The sequence below is a fragment of the Chiloscyllium plagiosum genome, chromosome 9 (genome assembly GCF_004010195.1).
Source record: "Chiloscyllium plagiosum isolate BGI_BamShark_2017 chromosome 9, ASM401019v2, whole genome shotgun sequence".
NCBI lineage: Eukaryota > Metazoa > Chordata > Chondrichthyes > Orectolobiformes > Hemiscylliidae > Chiloscyllium > Chiloscyllium plagiosum.
Genome location: NC_057718.1, coordinates 69,505,830 through 69,532,949, shown reverse-complemented (window position 1 = coordinate 69,532,949; position 27,120 = coordinate 69,505,830). Strand labels below are relative to the sequence as shown.

At 42.2% G+C, this 27,120-nt stretch overlaps 1 protein-coding gene across 1 annotated transcript in view; it reads left to right on the top strand.

Moving 5' to 3' along the window:
* The window catches only part of fndc1 (fibronectin type III domain containing 1), a 355,166-nt gene that overhangs the window by 218,264 nt on the left and 109,782 nt on the right, over positions 1-27,120 (top strand). Inside the window, exons 7-8 of the mRNA XM_043696167.1 lie at positions 4,168-4,358; positions 25,126-25,233. Of these exons, the coding sequence (XP_043552102.1) occupies positions 4,168-4,358; positions 25,126-25,233 (299 nt within the window). The remainder of the gene's footprint in view (positions 1-4,167; positions 4,359-25,125; positions 25,234-27,120) is intronic.

Sequence of the window (27,120 nt, the reverse complement as noted above, 5' to 3'; positions counted from 1 at the left end):
CGTGAGTCCAAAAGGATCAATGCAACACTTAGGAAATTTTATGCAGAGTTATATCTGTCGGAGGGCTATGAGGTAGGGTTGGCAAGGATGGAGTCATTTATTGAGAACTTGGATCTTCTAGGTGTAACTTTGGAGTAAGCCTCCCTTCTGAATGCCCTTCTGACAACACCCGAGATACAAGGGATGGGAAGGCAGCTCCAAAGTGGCAAACCGCCTGGCCCGGATGGATTCCCGAGTGAGTTTTATAAGGAGTTTATAAACACGTTGGCTGAGCCAATGCTGGGCATGTATACTTATTCGCACAGTCAGGACTGTGTCCCACCCTCTCTCAGGAAGTCTAATATTTCCCTTATTCTTAAGAGAAGGAAGGTTCCTGAAGACTGCGCCTCGTGCAGACCCATCTCACTGCTAAATGTGGATTTTAAAATTCTGTCCAAAACATTAGCATTGAGGCTGGAGAAGGTTTTGCCCTCTATTGTAAAGGAGGACCAGACTGGTTTCATTAAGGGTCACAGCTCCTCTAACAACATCAGAAGAGTTTTGAATATAGTCAAGGTATGCCAGTAAGGGCGATCCTGGGTTTGGTAGTCACCTTAGATGCGGAAAATGCATTTGATCAGATGGAATGACCGTGCCTTTTTTATGTTTTGGAATGGTTTAGTCTTTTGGAGGGTGGGGGGAAAATGCACCAGCTAGATGGCAGTGTTGTACAGCGATCCCATAGCAGCGGTGCTCGCGAATTGCATAAAATCAGACAATTTTAGTATTGGAGGAGGCAGCCGACAAGGGTGCCCCCTTTAGCCGCTGCTGTTTACTTCAGTGATTGAGCCGCTGACAGAAACTATTCAGAAGGACCCTAAAATAGTTGCCCCAGAAGTGGGAATAAGAGAGTATAAAATCACTCTCTATGCAGATGAGGTTCTTCTACTTTTTTGGGGGTGGGGGGGTTGGGGTGGGGTAGGCTGCCCAGACTTCAAAAGATATCAGAGAGGTTCTTTATTGTCTTATGTGAGTGATTGGGCTTGTCAGGATCCAAGGTCAATATGGCTTGATATTGAGGCCTCCCGGCAAAATGTCCCCTTATTAATCTGCTATTTATGGATAGGATGAGAACTGTTGCGGAGTATTGTAAAAATCTGATTGTCATTAACACGGTCAAAGCATGGAGAATGATGCGACAGAGCAAGGGTAATTTACATAAGACCTCCCCGCTCATCCCTATAGTAGGAATACCAGGATTTTGGCTAGGATTGATTGATTTTGGCTTTAAGTTATGGGAATCTAGGGGAGTCTTCAGCTTGGGAGATGTATTTGAGAAGGAGGTCTCAATAAAAAAGTGTCATACAACTGATGTGATGTATTGAACAAACCAAAATTGCTGTTAAGTCTTTGAGCAGTTAGAATGGGATTGCAGATTTTGATTGATTAATATGTAAATTCCAGAACTTCTTTCAAGTCACAGTCCTTGGAATAACTTGAGGTTTTATAAAAAAAGTGACATCTCAGCTCAGACAATGCATTAAAGATGTGACGTTAGAGTCTATCTGTATCCCAACCTTGAGTCAGACTGTTCTGTTTCCAAAGTTGGTATTTATAAAGTGTCACATGGACTGACTGCCTACAGACTGTGTACTTTTTGAACAAAATAGTATTGTTATGCAATGCGATTCTACATTGTTGTGTATCTCAAAGGCTGGCTTGGAGAACGCTTGTCTAAAGATCAGAGGCTGAATGTCCTTGACGACTGCAGTGTTTCCCAACTGGGAGAGAACGTTTCTGTCTGGTGGTTGTTGCATGATGTCCTTTCATCCCTTGTCATAGTGTCTACATAGTCTCACCAATATACCATGCCTCCTCCAACCAATGCTAGACACCAGATACATTGACAACATTTTCTTCCTCTGGACTCATAGTACAGAATCACTGAAGCGACTACGCAATGATGTCAACAAGTTGCAACCCACCATCAGACTTACCATGGACTACGCTTCAAAATTAGTCTCATTCTTGAACACCTCAAGGATGGACACCTCACTACCTTCCTCTATGACAAGCCCACGGAAAACCTTCATGATGCTGCACTTCTGTAACTTCCACCCTAAACATGTTTCAGAAGCCATCACCTATGGACAAAGCCTGCGTATACACAGGATCTGTTCAGACAAGGAGAAATGCAACAGACCTAAAGGTGCTGAAAAATGCTCTCATAAGAATGGGATATGATGCTCAACTCATCGATCACCACGTCTCATGTGCCATGACCTCTTCAGAAGGCAGACATTGGACATGACTGATAGGGTACCCTTCATTGTCCAGTACTTTCCTGGAGCAGAGAAACTACACCATGTTCTTTGCAGCCTTCGACATGTCATCGATGACGGCAAACATCTCGCCAAGATCATCCCTACGCCCCAACTTCTCCCCTTCAAACAACTGCCAAATTACCAAGTAGACATCGTTCGCAGCAAACTACCCAGCCTTCAGGATAAAATTGACTACAACACCACACAACCCTATCACAGCAAGCTCTGCAAGACATGTCAGATCTTCGACATAGATACTACCATTACATGTGGGAACACCACCCACCACGTACAAGGATGATTTTCATGTGACTCAGCCAACGTTGTCCTCCTATGCTGCAGGCAAGGATGCCCTGAGGCATGTATATTGGCGAGACCATGCAGATACTACAACAACAAATGATAGGACACTGCACAACAATCATTCCTAATAAAAGACTTTTCCCCCGAAACGTCCATTCTCCTGCTCCTCGGATGTTGCCTGACTTGCTACACTTTTTCAGCACCACACTCCCGACCGCACAACTGCCAGACAGGATTGTTCCTTTCCAGACAGGGAACACTTCAGTGGTCAAGGACATTCTTTGGGTAAGCATCCTTCAAGCCCGCCTTTGAGATACACAGCAATGCAGGATCGCCAAACAGAAACTGATAGCCAAGTTCCGTATCCATGAAGACAGCCTCAACCATGATCTTGGGTTCATGTTGTGCTACATTTAACCCCACCGTACTGTTCTGTATCTGTGAAATGTTACTGTCTTGTTTTGGCACTATCACCTTGATAATTTGCTATGATCTCTCTACCTTAATTAGTTTGTATAGTTTTGGATTACTTGCTACTTTGGTTAGACCATCAGCATGTGACTCATACCTATCATGTTATTCCAGCCATTTGGTTTGTCTCCAGCACCACCTTATTTTTAACTTTTTGTAATTATCTCTCTGACTCAATTATTTGAACTATAGGTCATCCCTTCAGTTGCTATTCAGGTGTTGACACTTTACTCACACTGTCTGACATTTTTGATCATCTGCAGATACTTATTACTCAGCTATCGACACTCCACTCACACCATTTGTATGATCTTTTGATCTCAGCCTATAAATTCTGTGCCTGTGTGCTTTTCTTCACTTCATCTGATAAAGGAGTAGCATTCTGAAAGCTTGAAATTTCAAATAAACCTGTTGGACTATAAACCTGGTGTCATGTGACTTCTGCCCTTGTCCACCGCAGTCTAACACCTGCACCTCCACATCTATGCTTAAGCACAGAGATATATGTCATTGAATTCCACTTTTGAAACATTTTGCATGATAAAACACCTGATGAAGCAGCGCTCCGAAAGCTAGTGCTTCCAAATAAACCTGTTGGACTATAACCTGGTGTTATGTGATTTTTAACTTTGTCCACCCCAGTCCAGTACTGGCTCCTCCACATCACTGATAGTAAAGTAGCAGCAATTGAAAGTATAAACAATAGGGATTTAGTGATGACAGTGATTATTAATAGCAGGTTCATGCTCCCAGCTCTCTGATCTGTGTGGCCATAGAGCAAATAAATCACTTCCTTACTGGCACTTCCTTACTGAATGTGTTTTGAATCAGCAGCTGGCTCAAGAGCAGTGACATCATGGACCTTGGAGTGGTCAAATTCTTGATTGTAAGTTGTTACATTGCATCAAAAAAGTATAAAGAACAGCTCAAAGATGGAGTAAGAGAACAACCCAAATGGCTTGAAGTACCAAACTCTTGAATTTTTGTTTCACCTGCCAAATTTATCCGTGCACCCACTGTGGATGACTCACAACAGTAAAATGTTATACAAGCCTAATGTTTTATTTTTGTGTTCTTCTTGACCTTTCAGATATTACACTGTTAGATACAGAGAGAAAGGAGAATCTGCCAAATGGGATTATAAGATATCTAAGACATATAGGCGAATTCTGATTGACAAGCTGACATCAGATTCCATATATGAATTCTCTGTTCGTACTTCACAAGGAGACAGAGATGGCAAATGGAGTGTTTCAGTTTTTCAAAGAACACCAGAGTCTGGTATGTTTTTAATGCTCAGTGCTGCAAGGTCATTGCAAATGTAACCCCATGTTCAAATTTATTTATATTATTTGATGACATTTACTTCACCTGTCAAGAAGGCTAAATTCAAATTCCGCACCCTTTGAGTTATTGGGAATAGACTTTATTTCCGATGTGTTGGAGGATTTGAATCTGATGGCCTTACTAGTTTTGAATAAACTTAATTTTGTTTCGTATTCAGTAACTTTGTAACCAATACCTGAAAGACAGTGTGCTTTGTTATTTCCATTTTCACTTGAGAGAAATATCATCATCCGATGTTAAGCTGATAACTGTTATTTACTAGAATGTCTTGTTTGTGGAACCCATGTCTATGTATGTCTGTTCATGTTAAATTTGATAAATATGGCTATGCTGTTTTAAATATTGGAAGTGTTGACAGATGTCAGCAATGGTGTGGAACTCGAAAGGCTTTTCTTGCAATATGTGTGCTGATTTAAACTTTAGAATGGATTGTCACTTCTGAGAGGCAAGAAAGTACTTCTAGCCAGTAAGAAGATATTGCTGCAGTGTTTTACAGCCAAAACAGCCTCAGTAATGCCAATTCTACCATCTCATAGATCAAGAAACATACTCTTAATGATCAAGAGATTTTCTGTAAAAGTCAAGAGTTGCTATGTTTTTCCAAACTTAATCCGATGTAGACTGACAGCTCTTTTATAAACCTTCCAACTTATTCAGTTTTAATAGGTCAGAGCTCTTTAAAAATATATATATAACTGGATCCGAAAGTACTTTACAGGAAAATGTTCAAATCTTATAGAATCATAGAGTCCCTACAGCGCAGAAAGAGGGCATTCAGTCCATCTAATCTGCATGAACCCTCTGAAGAGCATCACACCTACACCCACCCTCCATCCTACCCTGTAACCCTGCACTTTTACCATGGCTAATCCACCTAGTCTACACATCCCTGGACATATTGGTCAATTTAGCATGGCCAATCCACCTAACGTGCACATCTTTGGATTGTGGGATAAAACCAGAACACAGAGTGGAAACTCATGCAGACATGAGGACAACATGCAAACTAAACACAGACAGTCACCCAAGACTGGAAATGAACCTGAGTCCCTGATCTCCTGATAACCCAGCATGTTTTAAAGAAGGGCTGGTGGAAGGGCTTTTGCCTAAAACATCGATTTTCCTGTTCCTCAGATGCTGCGTGACCGGCTGTGCTTCTCCAGCACCACTCTAATCTTGACTCTGATCTCCAGCATCTGCATACCCACTTCCGTCTATGTTTTAAAGGAGATCAACTCTCCCAGTACTATAGAATGATCCAAGAGTACAAACCACTTCGACCAACACTTGATGTACGCTCCCTGACTCTTTTTCCAGTTGCCATATCAATTACTTCCCTTCCATTCCCCTTCTTCCTGTCCAACCCTCTAATTTTAATTAGCTTTATTTTCATTAGTTAATGGGTAAACTGGTCTCTCATCCAAATAGCCCTTTAGTCAGTTATTGAGAACAAAGCATCATGAAAGAGGGTTGAAAATGTAAAAACAGGGAGGAATAATTATCAGAGCATTGTGGGCTCCAAAGCAGGGCTTAAATCAAATTGAATAATCAAGGAGTGTTGTCACAAGACTGTGGGTAGAGGTTGATTAATGAGTATTACCTTTTGCTGTTTATGCTATGGAAATGCGTCAAACACCAAGTTAAAACTCTGTAACATAGTATTTTGTCAAAGTAAACTAGATCCATTTTGAGGGCAGTGGAACCCAGACAGGCCAGACAAATTCAATGCCAACAGGGCTGCAGGTATTTTATTTGTGTTGGTGAAGATTTAGACTAACTTGGCCAGGGTATATAAATCAAGATATAGCTTTAGGAAGGATAAATAAGGTTTAAAAAGGATTCAGAAAGAGGGTAGATTTTACAAGATCGTGAAACAGTAAGGGGTTAGATGGTGTCAAGTTAAGATTTAATATATAAAAATGCAAGGAGGATGCTGAATCAGTTTGGCATACTCTGGGCAAAACATGACCTCATGGAAATATGATGTTGTAGCAGTAATGGAGACAAAGTTAATTTAGATTAGATTCCTTTCAGTATGGAAACAGCCCTTCAGCCCAACAAGTCCACACCGACCCTCCGAAGAGTAACCCACCCAGACCCATTCCCCTACCCTATATTTACCCCTGACTAATGCACCTAAAACTATGGACAATTTAGCATGACCAATTCACCTGGCCTGCCCATCTTTGGATTGTGGGAGGAAACTGGAACACCCGGAGGAAACTCACGCAGACATGGGGAGAACGTGCAAACTCCACGCAGACAGTCTCCCGAGGCGGGAATTGAATGCGTGTCCCTGGCGCTGCTAATCACTGAGCCACCGTGCCGCCCCCATCCCCTACCCCAAGGGCCAGGATTTGATTGATTGAAAACATCCCTGGATAGAAAGTATTGAGGAAAATTAGAGAAGGAAAGAAAGGGTGAGAGGAGGGGGTCTCCAGAATGAGAATATGATGGCACTGGAGAGAGCAGATGTCCTGAAATGGTTAAGAAGCAAGTCTATTTTGTTAGTTAAGCATTAAAAATGCCAGATCTGAACATATTCTTAAGGCCCAGATATTTGGTAATGTACACAATAAGCCTTGCTTTACATAATATAGCAAGACTGATGTAATGGGGCTGGTGTGCTCAAGTGAAGGAATTTCCCTGTCAGCATTACTTCTGCAACTTGGTGGGGAAGATGTTGTAATCAACTGTTAGAGAAATTATAATTGGCACTTAGGCCACGTTAAAGGAAATTGGGAAGTCAGCATGGTGTGTGAAAGGGAAATCATGTTTAACAATTCATTGGAGATTTTTTAAAAGATTAACATCTGCAATGGCTAAGGGGCACCCTGTGATGTACTATATTTGGATTTCTAGAAGGTAAGGTGCCACACAAATACTGTTGTAAAATATTAGCACATTTTTAAGGTTTTTGCGAAGATCTGTAGCTCAGGTTGTGGATGCGGTAGTTGGTTAGCTTGCCGAGCTGCTGAGTTATTGTGCTGACGTTTTGTTACCATGCTGGGTAACATCATCATTGTGACTTTCATGAAGTGCTGTTCTGTTCGGCATGGGTTTTATGTGGTCTGGTCTGTTGGGGTGAGTGTCACTTCCAGGTCTTCTCTGCAGCAGTTTGAACACTGGGTCTATCTTTGTGTTTGTTGATGGCCTTTTTGGTTGAAAACCAGGATTCCAAGAACACTCTTGCGTGTCTCTGGTTGGCCTGTCCTAGAATGGTTGCTTTGTCATAGTTGAATCGATGGCCCTCTTGGTCTGTATGTACAGAGATGAGGGAGAATGGATCATATCATTTAGAAAATTAGCCATCTGACTTCACGAACACCAATGGGCTACTAAATGATGTGATCCACTCTCCCTCATCTTTGCACATACAGACCAAGAGGGACATCAATTGATTAATGAATATCAATCGACTGATTGAAAAGGATTGATCTGAAAATGTGTCGCTGGAAAAGCGCAGCAGGTCAGGCAGCATCCATGGAACAGGAGAATCGACGTTTCGGGCATAAGCAACACATTTTCAGCTCTGATCTCCAGCATCTGCAGTCCTCACTTTCTCCCTGAAAAGGATTGATACCTGGAATGAGCAAGTGTTTTATGGGGAAAGGTTGAACAAACTGGGCTTGTTCTTTGCTGGAAATGTGTTGCTGGAAAAGCGCAGCAGGTCAGGCAGCATCCAAGGAGCAGGAGAATTGACGTTTCGGGCATGAGCCCTTCTTCAGGGAATAATACTGGGAATGTATTATACACCTCCAAAGAGTCAGCAGGAAAAAGAGGAGCAAACATGTAGACAGTACATAGAAATATGTATGAGTAAGAATTGGGTAATTATACTAGGGGATTTCAACTTTTCCAACGTAAATTTGGATTGTCATAGCATTAAGGGTCTCAAAAGAGCGGATTTCTTGAAACATATCCAGGGAAGTTTTTTTTATATCAACACATAGAAAGCCCAACAAGGGATGGTGTAGTGCTAGATATGGTTCTTGGGAATGAAGCCAGACAAGTGTTCAATGTAGCAGTGGGGGATCATTTTAGTGATAGCAACCACAACACATCATGGTACAGATATGTTCTGGATGTGGAAAAAGATGGTCTTCAAAATACTGCTTTGGTTTGGAATAAGGAAGATTTTATTAAAATAAAGCAGGATCTGGCCACAGTAGACTAAGAATAGCTCCTTATGAAGCAATGGGGAGCATTCAAAAAGAAGCTGGAGAGAGCACAGGTCCAACATGTACCCTTTAGAGGGAAATTTAGGAGCAATAAGTTCAGAGAACTCTGGATATCTAGAACAATTCAGGAGTGGATAAGGAAGAAGAGTAGGAGTTTAGCAAGTCCAAAGGGGGCAATTCATCTGCAGCCCTAGAAGAATGCAGGGAATGCTGGAGGGAACTTAAGAAAACAATTAGAAGAGCAAAAGGGGGCATGAGAAAGGACTTGCAAACAGGATTGGGGAGAATCCAAAGATATGTTATAAGTACATTAAAGGGAATGTGTAGAGCCCATTTGGGACCAAGAGGGCAACCTGTATGTGAAGCTTCAGGTTATTGGAAGGGTATTGAATGAATACTTCTCTTCAGTCTTCACTCTGGAAAAAGAGAATGTTTGTATAGAATTGAGGAAAACAGACTGTGATGAACTTGCACAGGGGAGTACAAAGTTAAAAATCACACAACACCAGGTTATAGTCCAACAGGTTTAATTGGAAGCACACTAGCTTTCGGAGCGACGCTCCTTCATCAGGTGATTATCCTGATGAAGGAGCGTCGCTCCGAAAGCTCGTGTGCTTCCAATTAAACCTGTTGGACTATAACCTGTTGTTGTGTGATTTTTAACTTTGTACACCCTGGTCCAACACCGGCATCTCCGAATCTTGCACAGGGGAGGTATTGTAGGCTCTGTCAGGCTTAAAAACAGACAAATAACCTGGCCTGGATAAATTGCTGTGGGGGGCGAGCCGAAATTGAAGGCGGCTCTGACACAAATTTTCAATTCCTCTCTGGCGATGGAGAAAGTGCCAGGGGACTGGAAGATGGCAAATGTGGTTCCACTTTTGGTAGAGATGAACCCAAAAATTACAGGCTGGTGAATCTCATGTCAGTGGTAGGGAAACTATTGGAGAGGGAGGTCATGCTTAACAAATTTGTTAGAATTTTGAAAAAAATATGATCAACTATGTAGATGAGGGAAGTTTAGTTGATGTAGTTGAAATGGATTTTAACAAAGCTCTTGATAACATCCCACATAGGAGACTGTTTGAAAAGGTATAAGCACATAGAATTGAGGGAAACTTGGTGAGATGGATCAGAAACTGGCTTAGTAATAGGACACAAAGGATAGTGGTAGAAGGCTGTTTGAGTGACTGGAGGCCGGTGTCCACAAGGAACAATACTGGGACCCTTAATGTTTGTTATATACATAAATGAAGTAGATGAAAATATGGGCGAATGTTAAGCAAATTTGCAGTCATCACCAAGGTTGGTAGATAGGCTAATAGCAAAAAAGATGGTTTGTAGGTAACGGGACGATATAGCTGGGTTGGTCAGATGGGCAGACCAGGCTGATAGCATTTAACCCAGCTAAGTGAGAGGTGATTTACTTTGGAAGAAGAAACAAGATGAGTATTTAATGAATTGCACAACACTCGGTAACTTAAAGTAATAATGGGATCTTGTGGTAATTATTCACATATCCCTGAAATTGGCAGAGCATGTGAATAGAATAGATAAGGCAAATAGGATAATTGCTTTCATCGTGGCATAGAGTATAAGAGCAAGGAGATGATGTTGGGGTTGTACAGAGCGTTGGTCAGGCCACAACTGGAGTACTATATACAGTTCTGGTCGCCGCACTGCAAGAAGAATGTGACAGCACTGGAGGGGTTACAGAGGAGGGAGAACATAGAACACAGAACATAGAAAAGTACAGCACAGAACAGGCCCTTTGGCCCACGATGTTGTGCCGAGAATTAATCCTAATGTAAAATATAGTAATTTAACCTATGCACCCCTCAACTCACTGCTATCCATGTGCATGTCCAGCAGTCGCTTAAATGTCCCCAATGACTTCGCTTCCAGCACCTCAGCTGGCAACGCATGCCATGCATTCACAACTCTCTGCATAAAGAACCTACCTCTGATGTCTCCTTTAAACCTTCCTCCTAATATCTTCAAACTATGACTTCTCGTACCAGTCAGTCCTGCCCTGGAGAAAGGTCTCTGGCTATTGATTCTATCTATTCCTCTCATTATTTTGTAAACCTCGATCAGGTCTCCTCTCTTCCTCCTTCTCTCCAGAGAGAAAAGTCCAAGCTTATTCAACTTTTCTTCATAAGGCAAGCCCTCCAGTCCAGGCACTATCCTGGTAAACCTTCTTTGCATCCTCTCCAAAGCCTCTGTGTCTTTCCTATAGTAGGGCGACCAGAACTGGACACAATATTCCAAGTGTGGTCTCACCAGGGAGTTGTAGAGCTGCAGCAAAATCTCACGGCTCTTAAACTCTATCCCCCTGTTGATGAAAGCCAAAACACTATATGCATTCTTAACAACCCTATCCACTTGGGTGGCGACTTTGAGGGATCTATGCACTTGCACACCCAGATCCCTCTGCCAAGAATCCTGTCTTTAATCCTATATTCAGCATTCGAGTTTGACCTTCCAAAATGTATCACTTTGCATTTATCCAGGTTGAACTCCACCTGTCATTTGTCAGCCCAGCTCTGCATCTTGTTTATGTCACGCTGTAGCCTGCAAATTTACTAACCCACCCCTCAACCTCCTCATCCAAGTCATTTATAAAAACTACAAAGAGCAGACGCCCACCAACAGAGCCCTGCAGGACCCCACTCAACACTGTCTTCCAGGCAGAATACTTTCCATCTACAATCATTCTCTGCCTTCTGTCAGCCAGCCAATTCTGAATCCAGATAGCCAAATCTCCCTGTATCCCATATTTCCTGACTTTATGAATGAGGAGAAAGTGAGGACTGCAGATGCTGGAGACCAGAGTTGAAAAATGTGGTGCTGGAAAAACACAGCAGACCAGGCAGCATCCGAGGAGCAGGAGAATCGACGTTTCGGGCATAAGCCCTTCTTCCGGAATTCTCCTGAAGAATTCGTCGATTCTCCTGCTCCTCGGATGCAGCCTGGCCTGCTGTGTCTTTTCAGCACCTGACTTTATGAATGAGCCTACCATGGGGAACCCTATCAAATGCCTTGCTGAATTCCATATACACCACATCCACTGCTTGACCGTCATCGACCTGTCTTGACATCTCCTCAAAGAACTCAATATGATTTGTGAGGCATGACCTGCCCCTCACAAAGCCATGCTGACTGCCTTTAATCACACTATGCTTTGCCAAATAGTCATAAATCCTATCCCTCAGAATTCTTCCCACAACTTTGCTGACCACAGATGTGAGACTGACTGGTCTGTAATTGCCAGGGATTTCCCTATTACCCTTCTTGAAAAGTAGAACAACATTCGCCTCCTTCCAATCCTCCAGTATGACTCCTGTGGCAAGTGAGGAGGTAAATATCCTTGCCAGCGACTTAGCAACCTCTTTTCTCGCTTCCTGGAGCAGCCTAGGATAAATCTGGTCTGGCCCTGGGGACTTATCAATCTTAATGTTTTCCAAAATTTCTAGCACATCATCTTCATCAATCTTGATCTAGTTAAGACTGTATCCCAGCTCCTCTAAGTTTTCATTTATAACAAGTTCCCTTTCCTTGGTGAAAACCAAAGCAAAAAACTCATTTAGGGCTTCCCCTATCTGCTCAGACTCCATGCACAAGTTCCCTCCGCTATCCCTGATTAGCCTTACCTTCTCCCTGATCGTTCCTCACGTATGAGTAAAACGCCTTTGGGTTCTCCCTCATCCTTCTTGCCAAGCCTTTTTTATGCCCCCTCCTGGCTCTCCTCAGTCCATTTCTACGCTCCTTTCTAGCAAGCCTGTAATCCTCTAAAGCTGTGCTAGATCCTTGCTTCCTCCTCCTTACGTAAGCTGCCTTCTTCCTTTTGATGAGAAGCTCCTCGGTTCTCATCATCCAAGGTTCCTTAATCTTACCCCTTCTTACCTGTCTCAGAGGAACAAATTTGTGCATCACTCGCAACAACTGTTCCTTAAATAGTCTCCACATGTCTGCTGTGCCCTTTCTGTGGAACAATTGCTCCCAGTCTATACTTCCCAACTCCTGTCTGATAGCGTCATAACTTCCTTTTCCCCAATTAAATATCTTCCCTCGGTAACTGCACCTTTCATTCTCCAAGGCTATGCTAAATGTGAAGCAGTTGTGATCACTTTCACCAAAATGCTCTCCCACCGTGAGATCTGACACCTGTCTTAGCTCGTTACCGAGCTCAAATCCAAAATGGCCTCTCGCCTCGTCGGTCTGTCTACATTCTGAGTAAGGAAACCCTCCTGAACACACTTGACAAAAATAGCTCCATCCAAACCATCTGCACTTAGGAGGTTCCAGTCGATATTGGGAATGTTGAAATCACCCATAACCACAACCCTGCTACTTTTGCATTTTCCCAGAGTCTGCCCGCCTATGAGAACTTCAATCTCTCTACTGCTATTAGGTGTTCTGTAGAAAACCCCCAATGTGGTGGCTGTTCCCTTGCTGTTCCTAACTTCCACCCATACTGACTCAGTAGACAAACCTTCCTCAACAACCTTTGTTTCTGTAGCTGTGATGCACTCTCTGATTAGCAATGCTACACCCCCTCCACTTTTTCCAACCTCCCTGTTCTTTTTAAACTTTCTAAACTCTGGAACATCAAGCAACCATCCCTGCCCCTGTGAAACCCATGTCTCTGTTATGTCCACAACATCGTAGCCCCAAGTACTGATCCATGCTCTAAGTTTATCACTCTTATTCCGGACACTCCTTGCATTAAAGGAGACACACTTTAACCGATCCCTTTGTTTCATAGCGTGAGAAACCTTCCTGATAGATTCAATATGTCCTGTCTGCAACTGACCCCCTCTCAGACATGTGGCTCCGATTCCCACCCTCCTGCCAAACTAGTTTAAATCCTCGCGAATCGCATGAGCAAATCTCCCACCCAGAACATTTGTACCCCTCCAGTTCAGGTGCAAACCATCCTTCATGTACAGGTCCCACCTTCCCCAGAACGTATCTCAATGGTCTAGGTATCTGAAGCCCTCCCTCCTGCACCAGCCTTGCAGCCACGTGTTAAGTTGCATTCGCTGACTGTTCCTCATCTCACTATCTAGTGGCACCGGTAGCAAACCTGAGATCACTACTCTACTCGTCCTGCTCTTCAGCTTCCAACCTAACTCTCTGTAGTCACTTTTCAGATCCTCAATCCCTTTCCTGGCTATATCATTGGTGCCAATATGTACCACAGTTTCTGGCTGCTCACCCTCCCCCTTCAGAATCTTGTAAACACGATCGGCGACATCCCAGACCCTGGCACCAGGGAGGCAACATAGCTTCCGGGAGTCCCGTTCCTGACCATAAAATCTCCTGTCAATCCGTCTAACTGTTGAGTCCCCTACCACTAGCGCTTTTCTATTTCCCCCACTTTCATTCTGAGCCACAGTGCCAGGCTCAGTGCTAGAGACCTGACAACTATGGCTTTCCCCTGGTAGGCCGTACTCACCAGCAGTATCCAAAACGGTATACTTATTGCTGAGGGGAACGGCCACAGGGGATCCCTGCTCTGACTGTCGGTTCCCTTTCCTCCCCCTGACAGTAACCCAGCTGTCTTTATCCTGTGTCTGGGGAGTGACCACCTCCCTGTATATCCTCTCAATTTCCCCCTCAGCCTCCCAGATGATCCGTAGTTCATCCAGCTCCAGCTCCAGTTCCCTAACTCAGTTTTCGAGGAACTGGAGTTAGGTGCACTTCCCGCAGATGTAGTCGACAGAGACATGTGAAGTGTCTCTCACCTGCCACATTCTGCAGAGGAACATGCAACTGCCCTGACATCCATATCCCGCTACTCTGAAAGCCCGCACAGAACTAAACAAAGGAAGAGAAGAAAAAAAAGAGAAACCTGAAAACTTACCTAGTTTACAGACTCTTAGTAAGGTTAGAGGAGGTGTGGATGGGAGGAAGATCCTACGGTGTAGGGTCTCAGGTTTAGATCTCACTCACTTAAAAACTCCCCAGAAGTCCTTCGTTCCTCCCTCGCACCTCTTGGCAAATGGTTCACCAAGATTGCTTGGAATAGAGAAATTAAGCTTTAAGGAGAGATTAAATAAGCTTGGATTGTTTTCTTTAGAGCAGAGAAGACTGACGTAAGATTATGAGGGGTATTGACAGAGTGAATAGAGAGCTGCTGTTCCCTTTGGTTGAGGGGTCAACCATGAGAGGGCGTAGTTTTCAGATAAGGGGCAGGAGATTCAGAGGGAATTTGGGGAAAAAACATTTTCACTCAACAGGTGGTGAGAATCTGGAATACTCTGCCTGGGGAGGTAGTAGAGGCTGGACACCTTACAAATTTTAAAAATATTTGGATGAGCACTTCAAATATCACAACATTCAAAAATATGGAACAAGTGCAGGAAATTGGGATTAGCACACTGGTAGTTATAGTTAAAAATCATACAACACCAGCTATAGTCCAACAGGTTTATTTGGAAGTACAAGCTTTCAGAGCACTGCTCCTGCATCAGGTATCTCCACATCATGACGAATAGTTGTGTCAGTGCAGACTCGATCCAGCAGGCCTTTTCTGTGCTGTATAAATCTACCAATCTCCCTGCTGCAGGCTTCCTACATTTTTGCTCATGGCTCCTCTTGCTCCCTCACTCATTTCCTTCTGTTCATCACCTTTCTTGAGTCCTTGTTCATTGTGTAAATTTAGGAGAGTTGAGCAAGACAGATGGCAAGTGGGAGGTAACTTAGAGTAAAAACAGTTGGCGCATTTTATATTTTTGAAATTTATTCAAAGTTATTCCTTCCATAAATCTAGGAATTCAAAAACATGTAATGTTTCAACATTTTGTGTATAAGATATTAATGTCATGTTTCTGAGTAGAAATCATGAGGCAGTTCTGGAGGAGAGTCTTGGTGTGTCCTTTCTGGACTGGAGTTTTGGTGTGACCTTCCTTCTCCACACAGCTCTTTATAGAATGAGGGCAATGGCCCCTTGCACAGCCTCAACTCAGCAAATTAATACTGAGTTAGAAACAGAGTTCAAGGGCTTCTTGGTCTTGAAAGCCAAATAATCTGATCATAGTTTACTGTTTCAAATTAAAACATGGCCATTGTCTGAAGCAGTTCTAATCCCAGTACATCACCATCTCCTGTATTTATCCAAACAACCTGGATGGCTCTTTAATAATGTACTACTTTCTGGAGTTGCCTCATAAATGTTTCCACTTCACTTTTTAAAAATCTTCCCCGGTCTCTTTTTTTTCAACCAGATAATTTGTCATCTCTCCTATGACTCACCCACAGCTATTTCATTCTTTCTCCTTTACTTTTTGTTAGAATTGTTCTGTGTACAAAAATTCTCGTACATATAGATCATAAAGTTCCCAAGCCTTTGCCCTCTTTGCCTGGCAATAACAGTGCACATATTAACTTCAGAATATCTGACTGAGGAAAGAAAAAAGCTGGTTTTTTATTCTTGTATGATGACCAATAATAATTCCTGAAACTGAGATCACAAATATATCAGTTAAAATTCAGCTTGGACATGATTGATCACATTGTAGACAGTCGCATGTAAAATGAAGCTGACACATTAAGAAAGGAGTTTTGGACATGTTACCAGAAAGCTGCCATCACATCATTGACTTAATCACTGCTGTCAGGAGAGGAGAAGAACAAATCTTAAGAAGTTTTCATATCAAGAGAGAGATAGTTAATAGAATCTCACCATGTACCCACTGGCTTTGAGTCTTTCCTCCTGCTGAGGATGCTGTTCCAGCTGACAGTGGCCATTGTTCTTTCTGTGGACCTTCATCTAAGCCACATTTGGAGATTCTTATACCTGGACACCACTTGCTTCCTGTCTCTGTCAGCAGTCTCATGTTTTCAGCAGTCAGTAGAGTACAATTTAAATCTCTGTTCTGTAAGATGACATTGTGCTAACTTCAACTATCTCTTCTTTCCCCTGACTATTGCAACAGGATAGTCAACAGGGAAAAAAAAATCACAGACCACCTGGTAACATGTCCAAAATTCCTTCCTTAACCCATCTTGCTCAATGTGGGAACTTCAGGGACATAGGCAGGCAGTGCAGGTGTCCCCTGCGGTCATCTCCCTCCAAAACAAGTATACCATTTTGGATACTGTTGGGTGAGATGGGTCACGAGGGGAAGGCAGCAGTAGCCAAGTTCATGGCACCATGGCTGACTCTGCTGTTCAGAGGGCAGGAAAAAGAGTGGAAGGGCTATGGTCATAGGGGATTCAATTGTAAGGGGAGTAGATAGGAATTTCTGTGGTTGAAAACGAGACTTCCAAATGGTATGTTGCCTCCCAGGTGCACGTGTCAGGGATGTCTCTGATCAACTGCAGAAAATTCTCAAGGGAGAGGGCGAACAGCCAGTTGTCGTGGTGCATGTAGGCACCAATGATATAGGTAAAAACCAGGATGAGGTCCTACACAAAGAATTTAGGGAGTTAGGAACCAAGTTAAAAAGTAGGACCTCAGAGATAGTAATCTTCGAATTGCTACCAGTGCCACGTATGAGTCAGAGTAGGAATGATGGAATATTCAGGATGAATGCGGAGCTTGAGAGATGGTGCAGGAGGGAGGGGTTCAGATTTTTGGGACATTGGGACCGGTTCTGGGAGAGGTAGGACAATTACAAATTGGATGGCCTACACCTGGGTTGGACTGGAATCAATGTCATTGGGGGTGCTTTTGCTAACGCTGTGGGGAGGGTTTAAACTAAGGTGGAATGGGGGATGGGAACCAAATGAGAAGGTTAGTGAATAGGAAGGAGGTAGTAACTAAAGCCTGTAAGGAACTAGTTAATGAAGTCAGCATGACTAAGGGGAAGAGTAGGCAGGAAGTGGCAGATGAACGCAGAGGGACTGGTGGTCTGAGGTGCATTTGTTTTAATGGAAGAAGTATAGTAGGTAAGGCAGATGAACTTAGGGCTTGAATCAGTACCTGGGAGTATGATGTTATTGCTATTACTGAAACTTGGTTGAGGGAAGGGCATGATTGGCAACTAAATGTCCCAGGACATTGATGCTTCACGCAGGATAGAGAGGGAGGTAAAAGGGGTGGAGGAGTTGCATTACTGGTCAAAGAAGATATCACATCTGTGCTGAAGGAGGACACTATAGAATAGTGAGTCAAAATGGGCAAAGCTCAGAAATAGGAAGGGTGCGGCAACAATGTTGGAACTGTACTACAGGCTTCCCAACAGCGAATGTGTGATTGAGGTACAAATATTTAGAGAGATCGTAGAAAAATATAGGAATGACAGACTTTCCCAACATTGACTGGGATTCATTTAGTGTTAGAGGATTGGATGAAGCAGAATTTGTTAGGAGCATCCAGGAGGGTTTTCTACAGCAGTATTTAAGTAGTCCAACTCGGGAAAGGGCCTGGTGTTAGGAAATGAGCCCGGCCAGGTGATTAAAGTTTCAGTGGGGGATTACTTTGGAATAGTGATCACAGTTCCATAAGTTTTAGAATAATCATGGACAAAGACGAGAGTGGCCCTTAAAGAAGAGTGCTAAATTGGGGGAAGGACAACTATAGCAAAATTCGGCAAGAGCTGGGGAATGTAGATTGGGAGCAGCTGTTTGAAGGGATGTCCATATTCGATGTGTGGGAGGCTTTTAAAGAGAGGTTGATTAGAGATCAGGAGAGATATGTTCCTATGAAAATAAGGGATAGAAATGGCAAGATTAGGGAACCATGGATGACAGGTGAGATTGTGAGACTAGCTAAGAAGAAAAAAGATGCACACATAAGGTCTAAGTGACTGAAGTCAGATGGAGCTTTGAAAGAATATCGGGAATGTAGGACCAATCTGAAATGAGGAATTAAGAGGGCTAAAGGAGGTCACGAGATATCCTTAGCGAGCAGTGTTAAGGAAAACCCCAAAGCCCATATATAAGGAGCAAGAAGATAATGAGAGAACGGATTGCCCCACTCAAGGACAAAGAAGGAAAGGTATGCGTGGAGTCAGAGAAAATGAGTGAGATTCTTAATGAGTATGTTGGATCAGTGTTCACCGAGGAGAGGGGACATGGCAGATGTTGAGGTGAAGTATATAGCGAGAGAGGAAATAGCTGGGGCTTTAACAGATTTCTTTGCAGCATCCTTGAAAATGGGGGAGGTTCCAGAGGATTGGATAATCACCAAAGTTGTCCCCTTGTTTAAGAAGGGTAGCAGGGATAATCCAGGTAATTATAGACCTGTGAGCTTGACATCAGTGGTAGGGAAGCTACTGGAGAAGTTAATAAGGAATAGGATACATACCCATTTGGAAGAAAATGGGCTTATCAGTGATAGACGGAATGATTTTGTGCAGGGAAACAAACCCAATAGAATTCTTTGAAGAGGTGACAAAGTTGATTGATGAGGGAAGGGATGTATATGTCATATACATGGACTTTAAGGCGTTTGATAAGGTTCCCCATGGTCGGCTGATGAAAAAGGTGAAGTCACATGGGGTCCAGGGTGTTCTAGCTACATGGATAGAGGACTGGTTGGGCAACAGGAGACAGAGAGTAGTAGTGGAAGGGATTTTCTCAAAATGGAGACCACAGGGATCCGTGCTGGGACCATTGTTGTTTGTGATATACATAAATGATTTGGAGGAAGGTATAGGTTGCCTCATTAGCAATTTTTGACATGACACTAAGATTGGTGGAGTAACAGATAGTGAAGAGAATACAGCAGAATATAGATCGATTGGAGAGTTGAGCAGAGAAATGACAGATGGAGTTCTATCTGGACAAATGCAAGGTGATGCATTTTAAAAGATGCAATTCCAGAGCAAATTATACAGTAATTGGAAAAGTCCTAGGGAAAATTGATGTATAGAGAGATCTGGGTGTTCAGGTCCATTGTTCCCTCAAGGTGGCAGTGCAAGTCAGTAGAGAGAGGTTAAGAAGGCAAAAGGTTTGTTTTCCTTCATCGGACAGGGTATTGAGTACAAGAGTTGGCAGGTCATGTTACAATTGTATAAGATTTTGGTTTGGCCACATTTGGAATACTGAGTACAATTCTGGTCTCTACATTACCAAAAGGATGTGGATGCTTGGAAAGGGTGCAGAGGAGATTCACCAGGATGTTTCCTGGTATGGAGGGTGCTAGTTATGAAGAGAGCTTGAGTAGATTAGGATTACTTTCATTGGAAAGAAGGTGGTTTGTGGAAAGATCACCCAATCCTCTCAGAAAATTACCAGGATCCGCAGAAAATCCTTCGTGAGGTTAAATTTTATTTGCAAATACAAGCAGAAAATCAGAAAATGTCTTTCCTGTCTGCCCACGCCCCTCCTGGAGCTGCTCCAGTTTATACTTTTCTAGTTCCTGCGCTTATCTGATAGTATTAACATAACCAATCATTCGAGCTTGCTTTGTCTCTCTAAACTAATCATCTTCTTCCACTCTGGTCCACTATCACATTACACCACCATTGACTTTACCATTAGCTCATCTATCATGTGATTTAACTAGCCTATCATAGTGTGCTACCATTATCTGTTACCTGAGTCCTGTAACATGATCCTATACATGTATTACAGCACTAACTACATAACTGCCAAATTAACTTGTATATACTTCATAGAGGTTGGGTGGGAACCTGATTGAGGCCTACAAAATCATGGGAGGTGTAGACAGAGTGGATAGCAAAAAACTTTTTCCAAGAGTGGACGACTCAATTACTAGGGGTCATGAGTTCAAAGTGAGAGGGGAAAAGTTTAGGGGAGATATATGTGGAGAGTTCTTTACGCAGAGGGTGGTGGGTTCCCAGAATGTGTTGTCAGCAGAGGTGATATGAGCAGGAATGATAGCGTCATTTAAGATATTTCTAGACAGATACATGAATGGGGAGGGAGCAAAGGGATACAGATCCTTAGAAAACAGGCGGTAGATTTAGATAGAGGATCTGGATCGGTGCAGGCTTGGAGGGCCGAAGGGCCTGTTGCTGCGCTGTAATGTTCTTTGTTCACCTACCCCCACCAAGGCTTTTCAATGTGTCTTAGTTGTGACATTAACAGTAACAATATCAGTTTGTTACCATCCTCCTTCAGAGAACTCAGAGAATGTGCAAATCTTGCTTGGGTCTTCCTAAGGCTAAAATTGCATATTCAGCAACCATCCTTAATGCCTCATTGTAGCAAGGAACCTACGTCCACTCCCTGCTGGGAACAGATAAATAACTTGTTAAATTGCACACACGTTGACCTATTAGTGTCCAGCCATTGCTTCCTAGCTGCTCCTTCTGCTCCAGCAGGCATTTGGCAGTGAGCCAGCTCGCACTGGGAGAGAGTGACTAAGAGTATTTGGATCAGATTGCACATGGCAGCCATTCCACTGACTGCAATACTCAACATAGCAGCTGCATCTAGCCAGGAGAAGTGGAAACTAATGGTTTCGCAGCAATGTGAACATGATAGTAATTTATTTTCTTAAAATATCCTATTAACTATATCTTCCCAAATACTTTTGTGAGTGGCACTGTTGTGCTTCTACCTCACAGTGCCAGGTACCCATGTTCAATTCTATCCTCAGGCAGCTGTGTAAAGTTTGAATATTATCCTTCAGACTCTGCAAAGGTTTCCTCTGGCTGCTCTGGTTCCCTCCCACAGTCCAAAAATGGGTAGGTTAGTTGGATTGGTCATGCTAAATTGCCCACAGTGTTCAGGGATATTCAGGGTAGGTGGGTTAGCCATGAGAGATGCAGGGAAACAAAGAAAGCATGGGAGTTGGAGCGGGTTGGTGGATGTGGGTGGGATGCTGTTCAGAGTGTCATATAGTCATATAGCATGGAAACAGACTGTTTGGTCCAACTTGCCCATGCCAAACTAATATCCTAAATTACTCAAATCCCATTTGCTAGCATATGGCCCATATCTCTCTGAACCCTTCCTATTCATGTACCTAACCAGATGTCTTTTAAATGTTATAATTGTACCAGCCTCCCTACTTCCTCTGGCAGCTCATTCCATACACAAAAATGTTGCCTCTTATGCCCCTTTTAAATCTTTTCCCCCTCACCTTAAACCTATGCCCTCTAGTTTCAAACTCCCCCACTCCGGGGGAAAAAAACGTAGGCTATTTGCCTCTATAAGGTCACCTCTCAGCCTCTGATGCTTCAGAGAAAATCGCCCCAGCCTATTCAGCCTCTCCCGATAGCTCAACAACCCTGGCAATATCGTTGTAATCTTTTCTGAGCCCTTTCAAGTTTCACAGCATCCTTCCTATAGCAAGGAGACCAGATTTACATGCAATATTCCAAAAGTGGCCGAACCAATGTCCTGTACAACCGCAACATAACCTCCCAACTCCTATACTCAATACTCTGACCAATAAAGGCAAGCATACCAAACCTTCTTCACTATCCTATCTACCTGTGACTCCACTTTCAAGTAACTATGAACCTGCACTCCAAGATCTCTTTGTTCAGTAACACTCCCCATACCTTTAAGTGTAAAATTCCTACCCTGATTTGCCTTTCCAAAATGGAGCACCTCACATTTAATCCTTGACTGGACCTATTCCTACCCTAGTCATTCTTTTATTCCTACCTACCCTAGTCATTCTTTTATTCCTAAAAGAATCAAACTCCATCCAACATTCCTCAGCCCATTAGCCCATCTGATCAAGGTCCCATTGCACTCTGAGATAAAACTCCTTCCTGTCCACTGCACATCAAATTTTGGTGTTTTCTGAAAACTTACTAACTGTACCTCATATGTTCACATCCAAATCATTTATATAAATGGCAAAATCATGTTGACTACTAATTAGTCCTTGCCTTTCCAAATACATTCAAATCCTGTCTCTCAGGATTCTTCCAAAAACTTGCCCACCACTAATGTCAGGCACTAATGTCTGTAGTTCCCTGACTTTTCCTTATCAACTTTCTTAAATAGTGGCACTACGTTGATCAACCTTCAGTCTTCAAGCACCTCACCTGTGACTATCGATGATACAAATATCTCAGGAAGGGGCCAGCAATCACTTCCTTAGCTTTCCACAGAGTTCTAGGGTACACCTGATCAGGTCCTGGTGATTTATCCACCTTTATGCATTTTAAGATATCCAGCACCTTCTCCTTTGTAATATGGACATTTTTCAAGATGTTGTTACCTATTTGCCCACATTCTGTATCTTGCATATCCTTCTCAATAGTAAACACTGATGCAAAATACTCGTTTAGTATCTCCCCCATCTCCTGCGATTCCTCACACAGGTGGCCTTGCTGATCTGTAAGGTGCTCTATTCTCTTCCTAATTACTCATTTTTCTTAAATGTATTTGTTGAATCCAGTTGTATTCTCTTTAACCTTATTTGCCAAAGCTATCTCATTTTGCAACTCTTAAGTGTACTGTTACTGCCTTTATACTCTTCTAGGGATTCACTCAATCCCTGGGTAATCCAAATGGAGGATCTGAAAAAAAAACAATAGCTGTAAGAGCTGCTTTTTTTGGAGGTATTTTCAGTGTTGGAGCTGATTTCCTCAAAATATAGGAGCAGTAATTACTGTTTTATAAGCTGTTGCATTGTTTTGGAACTTTGGGGAAAAAAGGATCAAAACAACAGCACTTAGAAAAGGAGGAAGACAGACAAAGTACGGACCACGTGGGAAGTGAAACAAACAGAGAAGCAAACCTGCACAGCTGTCTGACCCAGAGTCAACCTGTAGAGCTGACTACCTCTGTTGTTTAGTTTCAAGTATCTCTGGACATTGGAATTCATTCCAAGAACAATAAACGGTGAAATTCACAGTTTACGCTGGAGAAACCTGTGTGCAGAGCTCTCAGCAGGGGAACAGCTAAGTGACTAGTTTTTAAAGTATAACCTGACTTTTTTTTTGTAAATCTACAATAGTGAGGAGGGTGGGTTCTTTTTTGATCATATGCTTTTTATTGAGATTGATCTCTTGGTTAAATTTTACAAATATAAAACATAGATACTAAGTTAGCCTAGAGCAGTGTTTTCAGAGCTGTAAAGCAAGGCTATTTTCTGGATCTGAACATTGTTAAGGTGCAAAGATGGCCTTTAGTAAAGTGATCAGATGTGGGAGATTAAGGAGATTTTCCATGTGACTGATGACTATGGCTGCAGCAAGTGTGCTTGATTGCGAATCCTATCGGATTGCATGGATTGGTTGGAGCAGCAGATAGAGGCAATGAGGAATTTACAAAAGTCGGGTGTGATGGCTGGCAGTTTCAGGAAGGTAGAAAAACTGCAGATACAGTCAGGTATATGGGTTACCTCCAGGAAAGGTAGGAGAGGAAGGCAAGTAGTGCAGGAGTCCCCTGTGGCTATCCCCATCTCAAACAAATATGCTCTTTTGGAAAATGTGGGGGGTGACTAGCTGTAATGTGTTGAGAGGGAAATCAGGTTCCAAGCTATCAATTGTGATACGGAGTCTCTGTAATCAGAGGCACAGGCAGATGTTACTGCAGCTGATAACGAGACATCAGAATAAGTCAGTATGGACTCAATGGGCTGAATGATCTTCTCCCAGACTGTAGGGATTCTATGATTGCAATCACCATGACATAGATGCTGGTTCCAGTAGATTCCCAGTCAATTTTGGAGGGTGGGCAAACATAATGTGCAATAAGATCCCAAGATTTTGCTCATTTGTAGGAGTCTTCATTTTATGCAGAAATCACAACTGTACAATCAGTTTGAGAGTTAGCATTTCTCGAAACAACTCAAATCGTATTTTCAAGATAATAAAACTCAATTTTTAAAATTTGTTTTGGAGTTGGTGATTTGACTGCTTTAAAGTACTTGCATGGAATTATGCATAAAGTAGGACTCCAAGGAAACCAGGTACAAGACATGACCACATTCTGTGTTACCTTTTCAACTGGTTTCATCATGCAAGTCATTGCAAAATTAGCCACAACAATAAATTAAAATATAAATAATAATAGATAATGACTCAATAATAAACATTTTAACAACTATTTTGGGCCTCCAGTGTGTACATTCACAAGTGCTGTTAAGGTTAGGTTTTGCCATGCATAGAAGTTTTGAGACAAATGTGAAACCATTAAATAATTATTTAAATGGAAACCATGTGCAGTGTAATGGGAAAAGACAGGAGTTTGGCACTAAGTTAAAATTCTCAGCTGGTGCAAAAAGAATGGTCCAAACATTCTCCCAGAATCATGATACAGAAAGAGGCTAACATTGTTTCACCTCTTGACTTGAAATTAACAAGTAGTCCATTTTATACTTGTGTTATACTGGAGGTTATGCATCTCTCTGTTGAGTTGACACTGGATATAGTATCAAATAAATAAGCAGCCCAAGAAAAGTGTTCACAGCCATCTATAGAACTAATACAGCAATTCACATGGGGTAGAAAGAGCAATTTTTCCCTATGCTTAAAGTGCAATGTTGATGATCCATAGAAAATCATTAACATGAAGTAAATATTAACTGTCATTGCAATTTGAAGTAGGTCCACGAACAGAATGTCTTAGTTTAGAAGTTACGCATTGTATTTGTAGATCTAATTGTTTCTCCCTCTGACTTTCAAATGCAGTTCCTACTTCTAGCCCTGAGAACTTTGAGGTGAAGCCATTAGGTGATCAAGGAACAGCAGTCACTGCATCTTGGGATCCTCCTATTGACAACAAGGGAAAGGTCACAGGTAGGAGACTTCCCAATACTATTGTGAAAAATTATCAAATAATACCCAGAGGATTATTGTACTCCTCTCCGTTCTTAAAAAAAAGATAGTATTTAAGTCACTCTGTCAAATTGAATTCTCACTGGGGAAATGGGAGTAATTGTTACTATGAGTCCAGTCCAATAGTTTAATGTCTAAAGTTTCTCAAATAATTATCTCTCTTACCACCATAGTGCTCAGAAAGTCATACAAATGAAAAGTTAAAAAGTGTGAACAAAAAATATGAATTTTCCCAGAAAGCTGAAGTAGGGGTCAACAATGTCAGAAAGATTATCTGAGCAATTGCACATTGACATTTGTTGACTGACATCTTTTGCATAATTTCTGAACCTATACTAGGAATTGCCAGACTGAAGGAATAGAAACTTACTGAAATTGACACCCCATACCAGCCAATTATCAAACAGTTCCTTTACTTGCTTTCATGAGCTAATTAATTTCTTTTTCTAATCAGCTGAAAGTGAGTTTCTTGTTGACATTGCAGAGCAGATGCCAGTTTTGCCTCAGATGTTTTATATCATATTAGGGCTGATTCCCATGCATAGAAGAGAAGGCATTTTCCAGGATGTGAGGAAGGGGCACGAAATGTAGGCCTTCCCATCCCTTGAAAATCCCATGAATAAAAATTTTTTTTAAATATTATCCAGTCTGGGTTAGAACCCCTATTTGCACCTGAGGTCAGTCAAAAAGTTATCTACATCTCTGGCCAGGACCCTTCAAGGCCAACTTCTGAAGCAGGATCCTGATTACCGATTGCAGTGCAACAAACTATGCAGGTTGCATGGGACTGAGTTTTGTAAAAGCCATAGCTATTCCTACTAACAGCACTGGCTGTCAATTTGTAGCAATTAAACACCGTTTTAGTTCAGCCTCTTAAAGGACATTGGGTAGGTGGAGGCTTCTTCTTGGGGTGAGGGCTCATGTTGAATCATGACAGGCATTGGGTCAGAGGTGTGCCAGATCGGGTCAGTTCATTGTGAATGGCATCGGGTTGAGCTTCAGGTTAGTGAAGCAAGGGGGTGTGTCAGTCAGGGAGATGATGTCAGGTCAGATATGGGAGGGAGAGGGGGGTCTCAGGAGAATCAGAGAGTCTTGTTTGTGTTTACTCAGGGATAGTATCATTTTAATTCCTCTAACCTTTCCTGAGTAACTATCAAGGTAAGTGAGTTGGAAAATCTGCAAATCTAACTCACAATTGAGCACTTCCTCAAAGGGTTTTGGATGCACTGTAATCGCACATCGAAAGTTAGTTTGGACTTCCCACATGTTTCTTGGAGTTGGTGTTCAGGTCCTCTGAAGGGTTTTGCTGGATATATTCCTGTAATAACTACCTTCTGATCTGAAGATCTTGGCCTATGTTCATCAAATATAACTACTGATCACTCAAATATTTATATTTAAATTCATATTTTTTTGTCTGTATGATCATATTGGAACTGTAAATGTCATACATTAAATATTTCATGAAGGTTCAGTTAAGTGTGTTGCTTTAGAATTAAATGACAGTTGAAAATGTTGTTGTGAACAATTGAGTTTCAACATCAAATTACATTATTTTACAAAATTAAGGTAACTTATTTATTCGTATATGTCAATTAATTACACATTTGATTGTTAATATTTCTTTTGTCTTTGTTGATATAGCATGTCGTCTATCTAGTTAATTGTGGATTACGTGGAGTGGGTCATGTATCTTGTCTCAATTCTACCTCATTTTGTTATAGACTCCATTGTTGTTTAGTGCATTGCTAATCAGTAAATATTAGCAATGCACCCTGTGATTCATTCTTCCCATACAGTCTCGCCAGTGGAAAAGCAGAGTTGTTTTCAGTTGCCTCCTTCCAACCA